At 55.7% G+C, this 9072-nt stretch overlaps 1 protein-coding gene across 1 annotated transcript; it reads left to right on the top strand.

Moving 5' to 3' along the window:
* Positions 1 to 694: 694 nt before the first annotated feature.
* Positions 695 to 5281, top strand: SOX7 (SRY-box transcription factor 7; the record flags this gene model as incomplete). Its single annotated transcript, XM_079707020.1, has 2 exons — positions 695 to 932; positions 4341 to 5281. The coding sequence occupies 2 exons, from the start codon at positions 695 to 697 to the stop codon at positions 5279 to 5281; spliced, it is 1179 nt and encodes a 392-aa protein (XP_079563146.1).
* Positions 5282 to 9072: the final 3791 nt, after the last annotated feature.

The following is a 9072-nucleotide window of genomic DNA, read 5'->3' as shown; positions in this document are numbered from 1 at the left end:
CCAGGGAGCCGCGGGCCGTCGAGGGGGCCCTCGGGTGCGCACCGCGGCGAGCCCGACGCGGGATCCAGCCTTGCCAGCCTCTCTGGCCGCCCAAATTGGCTGGGGGCGAGGTTGTCGCCCCTTAGGTCATTTTAGAAAAGCAGTAGGTGTGTTGTATCACAGGCCGGGATTCACGGTCAAAGTCACTCGTGCCCGGCCACCCCCAGCGAAACCTGTTTGGCTTCTATTCTCCGTAGGATTCCACACGCGGGAGAAGCTGGCGGAGCCTGGCCCAGGGAGGCCGCAGCCAGTCGGGACAGGGGGCTGGAGTCCGGCTCCCGGCCAGCGGCACCTGAGAGGGGAGCGGGCGGGCCGAGCGGCGGTCCCGCGGCTGCAGGGCGCGGATCCCCGGGAGGGACCTGGGAGGCGGAGGGGCGGGCCGGGGGCGGGCGCGGGGGAAGCGGCCCTCCCTCCCGCCTCCCCTCCCAGCAGGTCGGAGCCGGGACGCGGCGGCCCGGGACGCAGGGAGGGGGCCCGCGTCGAGAAGGAGGGAGGGGCCGCGCCGCCTTCGAGAGTCATTGGAGGACGCGGCCGCCCGAAGCTGATAAATAAGGGGCCGGGCCGCGGCTGCCGGCCAAGCTGGACGCCCCGACCGGTGCGAGGGCCAGGTCAGCGCCGGCCCGTCGACGCGAAGCGAGGCGACCCCCGCGCGCCCATGGCGTCGCTGCTGGGAACTTACCCGTGGCCCGAGGGGCTCGAGTGCCCGGCCCTGGAAGCCGAGCTGTCGGACGGGCTGTCGCCGCCGGCCGCCCCCCGCCCGCCAGGGGACAAGGGCTCGGAGAGCCGTATCCGGCGGCCCATGAACGCCTTCATGGTGTGGGCCAAGGACGAGAGGAAACGTCTGGCGGTGCAGAACCCGGACCTGCACAACGCGGAGCTCAGCAAGATGCTGGGTGAGCGAGCGGGCGGGGCGCGGCCCGGGGTCGGCGGGCGGGGGGCTGGCGGCTGGAGGCCGGGCGGGGTGGGCCGGACCCGGCGTGGGGCGCGCGCCGTGCCCGCGAGGTTGGGCATCGGGGCGAGCGTGGGTGTGCGCTCGGGGACGGGGATTCCGAGCAGGGGTGCCCGGACAAGGCCCAAAGCGAACCCGCGTGGCCCTCCGGGGTGGCCGGAGAGGCCCCCTCGCTGGGACGGGAGCCGAGTTAGGGGCCCCGCGCGCACAGACGGGCCGGGTCGGAAACGCCGCGGCTGGGTGCACCGGGCGTTCGCCAGCCGTACCGGAGCGGGAGACCCCCTCATTCCCTGAACTCCACCGCGGGCACAATCGCAGAGGGTGGTCGTAACTCTCATTAACGAAGATTCGTGAAGAGAGACCTGCGGGGACGCATTCCTGCTTTACCTCAATTCTTAAACCGACAGCAAAGCGGACTTGATTCGATCCTCTGTTTCTCAGTCTCAGGAGTGTAGAAAATGTGATTCGGATGCTTAGCGCGGCCAGTGCGGGTCTGATCTGGAGCCCGGCCGCTTCTCGCGGGCTGCTGTGCGGTCCCAGCCCCGGCGGCAGGACTGGGGACAGAGATAAGCCAGGCCCAGGAGCCCAGAGAAAAGATGTTCTCGGGGGTTTCTTCTCTCTCCCTTGACAGGAGCTGAGCATTTATCACCTCCGCCCAACTCCTAACCTCTTTGCCCTTCAACGTGGTTTTTATTCATTTCGACGGATGGGAACTTTTCAAAGCACTTTGTGTGCCCAGCGGGCCCCAGGCCCTGTGAGAAGGGACAGTGTGTGGTCACCCGAGGCTGGCCCTGCCCTCTGCAACCCCACCCGGCCCAGGCTGCAGCCTTTTTCCTTTTTCCGTTGGAGCTCGGGGCACCTTCCCCAGATCCGTGGAGTCATGAGGGCTGACACCCACCTTCGTGCGGGCTAAAGCCACAGGCCCTCCGGCGGCAAGGGTCCTCGTGCAGTTAGGCGCCCTTTCAAAGCAGCTGATGGAGTGCTGGTCTCAAAGAGCCTCCTACCCCCCGGCCCAGCCCCCTGGCTAGCTGTGCCCGGGATGAATTAGTGGGCCAGTGTCTTAGTGAGCCCCTTCCCCCATAAAAAATATTTAAAATCATACTTTATACTGTGTTGGCATAAAGAAAACTATATTAATATATACAATAATAAAACATTTCTTCAAGCCAAAAGTTTACATTTTTCTTCAGGTTTCCAAAGAAATGAAAACACCTTTTTTGTTTGTGGTCCCCTAAAAGTTTTTCTTTTGGTGAGCCCAGGTGCCATGCCTTTTGCCCAAGCACAGCCCTTGTGACCAGGATAGAGCAGGCCCAGGCCAGGGATGGGAGAACTCAAGCTGGGGAGCCTTGCAGGATTAGGGCTGCCTGCTCTCAGGGAGAGGACAGGCAAACGGACTTGGGTGACAAACGCTTCCTGTGAGCTGATCCTTGTTGGCAGTTGGCACTTAGGCTTCCAGAGGTTACAGTGCATTTTGCAGGAAAGACACTGATTCCTTCCTGCTTAACCACACAACCCCTGGCACTAGGCAAAGGAAACCAACGTGGTGTTGCTTTGAAAAATGTGGACTTTCTACACCTGCTACTAGGGGAGCAGCAGGATGATCTATTTCCACCCCAAGCCCATGATCTCGCCCAGCCCTTTCCTTTCTGACTTAGGAAAGGGAAGGGGCTGAATGTGAGAGCCCAGACTTTTTTGACTATTAGCTCTGCAATCTTTAACATTAAAAACTTCACCCAGTAGCACTGGTATTTTTTATGTTATGAGTGAGAAAGCATGGAAAGACAGTTATACATTTAGTGGTTTTAAAAATGAACCTATGTTTTATGAATACTACAATATCCAGGTGCACTTAGAAACTAGAGTCACATTTTATATTCAGTCCATAGTCAGGGTGTGGATGTATCTGGGTCTTAGGCCTCTTGCCACGACTGTGGCCTCAGCCACACTCTGGAAACTAATAGCCAACCCCAAATCTGTAGTTCCTGACACTTTTCAAGTTGCCTTGTTAAGTGACAGCTAATTGTATTAATTGACAAGTCTGTCGGAATAGTTATAAACTTTCATCCCAACAGGAGAACGCCTTGAATAATTACCCTTGTCCAGCCCCCTCTGTGGACCCGGCACACATGGCCAGCCAGTACACAGCTCTGGACTCGGCCCTGTGCAGAGTGCTCTGGGTGGGAGATGTGGCCCCTTTCCTTCCAGGGCTTGGAGGCGGGAGCTGCCCTCTGGGCTAGTTTGTCTCAGACTTCAGGATACAGTAGAGTCATGGGAGAACTTGTCAAGTTATAGAATCCCAAGCCCACCCTAGGAGGTAACAACCTAAGGGGTCCAGAGCAGCCTTTAGAAAACCTGCAGCGGGAGGGATGTGCAATGTACTTCGAGAGAGAAAGAGATACTAAAGCGATTCACAAAACAACACGTAAGTGAATAAGGATGAATAGAAAATACACGTAAAACCAGCATTTTCGCACCAGTGGGATACACGTGTGCAGTGCTTCTTCAGGAGAGAGTTTTGAGTTGCATAACATCGCAATATATTTTTTATAGCGAGGAAAACAGAGACCAGGGGAAGGTAAGGGATTTGCTTCTGTACAGGGAGTCAGTGGCTGAGCAGGTGCCCCCTGCCATGGTCAGAGGGTCCTAAGTAGACAACCGGAAGCCATAGCTTGTGTGCGTGTGCGTGCGTGCTGCATGCAGTAGGGTCCTATTTGACTTTCAGATGTAAGGGATAATCCTCTGATGCCCTAAGTGAGATCCTGTAATTTACGTCCATCTGTAAAACTATTAACTGAGCCTGAGTTCCCTGACAAGAAGGCCTGTGAGATTTATGCCACAAATAAATATTATAGCATCACTTCCTGATGGGGCAGCGATAATCAAGGAAGACAGAGTTTTCACTAAAATGCACAAATGATTAGCACTGACCCTCAGAGGGTAAAGGCAGCCCAAATCAGTGTTGTAGTCGTGACATGTTTTTCTCCTGTCGGTGACGTTGGGTCAGGTGGGCCTTTCACCGAGAATCCCACACTGTTGATACGTCCGCGTTATCTGGTGGCTTTGACAGGAGAGGTGCCAGTGACTGTGTGCCTAGCTGGTACGAGCGCCTTGGGGCATGCAAGCGGGAGAGGTTGGTTTGGCCTCACTGTGCGTGCAGGACGTGGGCTGGGAAGAGGATGCGAGGAGTGCGGTGCGTCCTGTGCGGAGGGGGGACCGCGGGGCGGGGGGACGGGGGACGGAGGCGGCCGGCGTGTGCATGTGCGATGCTCCGAGGCCGAGTCGGAGACAGGTGCATGGGCCGTCCCGAGCCGCGCAGAGGCTGAACGCGGCCTTCTCTGACTTGTGTGAGCAGGAAAGTCGTGGAAGGCGCTGACACTGTCCCAGAAGAGGCCCTACGTGGACGAGGCGGAGCGGCTGCGCCTGCAGCACATGCAGGACTATCCCAACTACAAGTACCGGCCGCGCAGGAAGAAGCAGGCCAAGCGCCTGTGCAAGCGCGTGGACCCCGGCTTCCTGCTCAGCTCGCTCTCCCGCGACCAGAACGCCCTGCCCGAGAAGCGGGGCGGCGGCCGGGGGGCGCCGGGGGAGAAGGAGGACAGGGGTGAGTACTCCCCGGGCTCCGCGCTGCCCGGCCTGCGGGGCTGCTTCCACGAGGGCCCGGCCGGCGGCGGCGGCGGCGGCGGCGGCGGCGGCACCCCGGGCAGCGTGGACGCCTATCCCTACGGGCTGCCCACCCCGCCGGAGATGTCGCCCCTGGACGTGCTGGAGCCGGAGCAGAGCTTCTTCTCCTCCCCCTGCCAGGAGGAGCATGCGCATTCCCGCCGCATCCCCCATCTGCCCGGGCCCCCCTACTCTCCGGAGTACGCCCCCAGCCCTCTCCACTGCGGCCATCCCCTGGGCTCCCTGGCCCTCGGCCAGTCCTCGGGCGTCTCTATGATGTCCACCGTGCCCGGCTGCCCCCCGTCTCCTGCCTATTACTCCCCAGCCGCCTACCCTCCTCTCCACTCCAACCTCCACGCCCACCTGGGCCAGCTCTCCCCGCCTCCCGAGCACCCCGGCTTCGACGCCCTGGATCAGCTGAGCCAGGTGGAACTCCTGGGGGACATGGATCGCAATGAGTTCGACCAGTACTTGAACACTCCCGGCCACCCAGACTCTGCCGCCGGGGCCGGGGCCCTCAGCGGGCAGGTCCCGGTCTCGCAGGTGACACCGACGGGCCCCACGGAGACCAGCCTCATCTCCGTGCTGGCTGATGCCACGGCCACGTATTACAACAGCTACAGCGTGTCATAGAGCCCGGGGCAGCCCGGCCGGCCCGGCCTGGTCGCAGCCTCTCCGTCCCGCGCGGAGCGGAGCCGAAGCGCAGCGCCCCGGGGTGGGCAGGTCTGCGCGGCCGACCGGCTCTGCGGATCCAGGGCCCTCCGCCCGCCCCCTTCCCCGCCCCGCCCCGCCCCCTGCAGCCTGCGTTTTGAGTATATTCCTTCAAATGAGTTTTCATTGGCCACACCCTGGGAATCAGGCCCGGTCGTGGCTGAAAGACACTGCTTCCCGCGAGAATTTTCACTGACCTCTCCTCCCATTCCTCATCCCGGAAACAAATTCGGGAGAAGGCCGGAAACATTCGCATCTCTCCTGCTTCTGACACAGCCGCAGGGGTACAGCCGTCCTGACCCTTGGTCGTCCAGGTGAGGAGAGCCCTGGGCTAAGATTCAGGGGACCCGGGATCCAATCCCAATTCTGCCTCAGGGGGCTGGTGAAACCCGACTCCCTCCCCTCCCCTTCCAGCCCATCCCCCCCGCCTGTAGAGTGAGGGACAGACGCCGCATCTAAGGTCCCCTCTGCTTCAGGGTTTTCTGATTTAGGATTCTCTCGAGGCTAACACAGGAAGATGAAGTTGGCCTCAGTGAGCTCATTCACCTGCAACCTGGTGACGATTCCATGCACAGCCCAAGGACACCAGGCTGCTGCGCTTGGTCACAATCTTCCAATATGATCATAGTCTTCCAAAAGGACGCTTTGAGAAAAAACACTCACCTTGATTTGGGAAATTAACCCCTGGGGTGAACTGCATCACTGAAAATGAGATTGAATTCAAGATTTAAAACAAAGAAACAAACATATTTTTTTAGACAAGTTCTCTTTTTATTACACACACATTTCAAGAGAATATACACAGCCTGAATATATACAGCGTGTGTGAGACACACACAACACACACATCTCCATGCACAGCCTGAATCAGATACTCTTTGCTGTCCTTGGCAGCTTCTCGTCAACCCTCTGTTCCCAACAGCCCAAAGAGCAGGGAACTGGAAAAGAATTTCAGCCCAGTAACATCACTTTCTTCCAATCTGAATGTGTTGATTTCTTGAGCAAAATTTCATCATGCTCTCCCTTCTGCAGATGCAAAAGGATCTTCCTTCCTGCTGTCTCCATCTCCCTTTCCTGGAGTTTCTTTTTTCTCTTCTTTTCTGCTCGTTCTCCACCCCTGAATTGGCCACTAATTCAAAGATCCCTTGACTTAAAATTGCAGGCATGATTCCTGTGGCAGAAATGGGAATTTGTTCTCCTCACCAGCCAGCTGGTTCTTTGGGTAACATCTTCAGCCCACACATCAAAGCAACTTCCCTTTATTATACTTACTTCCCAAAGAACAGAAATGCACTGTGATTCAGAAAATATTTCTGAGCCCTGACCCCATCCCCAAGACATTTCCATCCTTCCCCCAAGCCTCCTTTGAAGGAACATATCTATCAGTGTGCTAAAAGACAGTTGTTTGTCTTTTGATTTCAGCATATTATTGCCTGTATGAAATATGTAAGTGTTTTATATATTCTCCTATTAGTTTCACCTTATATTTCATATTGTTGAAAGATCCTTTTTTTTTTCCTTCCAAGGAGTCCTCTTGTAAAATCTCTTATGTGATTAATCTTTGTGTTATTACTGTATATGACATTTGGTAATAAATAGTAAATCATGGACAATATGATTGGTGCAGTCCAGAATGTATGTTAATAATCTTACAAAACATTATCACAGACATTAAGCTAAACTGTTCCATTTTCTGTAAGAACTACACATGCTTTGGAATGGTTGTAGATATTGATTTGTCTAAAATATTTAATTTAAATAAACGTTTTTGTACCGTGACCATTCTATCATTCGAAATACAGTTTTGCAAAAAGAAAAAGTTTTCAAGGGAGGCGTAGGTATTATGCCCAGTACTCCTTCCAGCACTGGTCAAAATGTTTTCTCCCTCAACTTTTTTATTTTAAAAAGTTATCTTGTAGGAGTGGTTGGTTTTATTTTATGAATTATGGTAAAGAGATAAAGCCTAATTTTACACCTTAGAAGCACTGTTGTTGTCGCTGATACTGAAAGAAAAGATGGATTCATAGCCTACTTGCAAAACAGTTTTCTCCTCGAGAGACATGACTTCACACTTGTAAAGTGGAATGAGGTGGCTGTCAGCTGTCTCAGGATGGGAAGTAGTGCCCAATTATTTGCTTCCTTAAGGCTACCACACTTTCCCCTTCTTTTTGAAATCATCTTTTGAAGAATATTTAGATTGCCCTCTTTACTATGCCTTTATAGATGTGGTACTACAAAAATTGTGTGCTTTCAAAGCTCCGTGGAGTGTTTTGGAGAAGACAGGGGAACACAAGGCTGGGTAATTTAATTAAAGGATATAGCATCTTGTGAGGTTTAGGATGAAAATCCCAGCCAAAAAGTGCCTGGAAAAAAACTGATGATCCCTCAGTCCCCAGGCAGGTCACCGCCTCTGGCTCTTCTCTGCAGGGAAGCCGTTGTAACTTGTTTATGTCAGTAGTAGCCTTGTGTTCTCCCAGGGCCTCTGGGCCAAGGAGTAGGTCTTGGGAGGGTCCGCACAGGTAGACGTTCATCCTGCAAATTTGATCGTAATCTCTCGTCATTACTTTAATAGCACTTTATAGATGTAGGGAGTTTTACAGCAAGTTTTATGGTCTGTTTCTCATCCCCAGCCCCAGGTGGGGCCCGTCATCACTCCACCCCATCACACAGTCAGGAACACTGAGGCCCAGGGTGGGAGGTAACACCCTGGAGTCACCCTACCAGCGGAGGCTGAGGTTTCAGCACCTTGTCAGATGCATCTGCTGGCGGTGGAACAGTCTCCCAGCTGAGTCTCCCAGCTCCTTTTATAGAGCTTCACCAGGCATGGGATTACACGCGGCCCATTCGTACCTCTCACACCCAGGGAAAGAGGATGGACAAAGAGGAAATGGCAGGGCCCGTGTTAGCTGACCCCCGAATTCCTTGCTGCTCAGGCCCACCACCATGGCCGCTGACCGTGGCCGTCTGCGGGGTCATCAGCTGGCGGGAGGGCTTGTCATGCAGCGTCTGCTGGCCTTGTCTGTGTGTCAGCGTCCGGCCCTGGACACTGCCAGATGGGCGTGTTTCATTCCAGGCCACACTGTGCGGGGTGGAGGCGTTGTCCCTGCCTCTGGGAGGGCAGGAAACTGGCAGGCGACAGGGCGCTCTCTCACTTTTGCTCAGCTCTGAGTGAAACAGTCATGCCCGGAAGCGGGGTGTATTTCAGAGTTTTAGCTGCCCATCCCGGGGACCCAACTCCCACCCCCCTCCACCCCCCCACCCCCTCCCCGTGACAAAAGCACTTTTGGCTTTGGCTGATGGGAATTGATGGGTGTGCACAGTTATGAGTTGTTTTCCTAAAACATAGATGTTACCACGTCACGCTTTTCCTTAAGACCCTTCAGTGCCTGTGTGTTGCCCTCGGCACACAGAGTGAGTACAGTGGTGGGTCCACAGGGAGCCAGCGAGGTTCCTGGGTGCCGGGAGGGTACTGTGTTCACAAGGCCAGCCCTCCACCCCTCCCGCACAGTGTCCCTGCTGCACGGAAGGCCTATTGTTCTCTGAAAATGCTCTCTTTTCCCATGCTTCCATGCTTTTCCCAGCGCTAGTCCCCGATCAGGGAGACCCTCACTCCCATCACCTGTCTGATGACATCCCACCCACACCCCAGATCCAGATCAGGCGTCCCTACCTGTGCAGGCAGAGGGGCGGGTCACTCTCCTCCCTGAGCTCCC

Source organism: Hyperoodon ampullatus (assembly GCF_949752795.1).
Source record: "Hyperoodon ampullatus genome assembly, chromosome: 6".
In the NCBI taxonomy this organism is placed as follows: domain Eukaryota; kingdom Metazoa; phylum Chordata; class Mammalia; order Artiodactyla; family Ziphiidae; genus Hyperoodon; species Hyperoodon ampullatus.
This window is presented reverse-complemented; position numbering and strand designations above follow the sequence as displayed.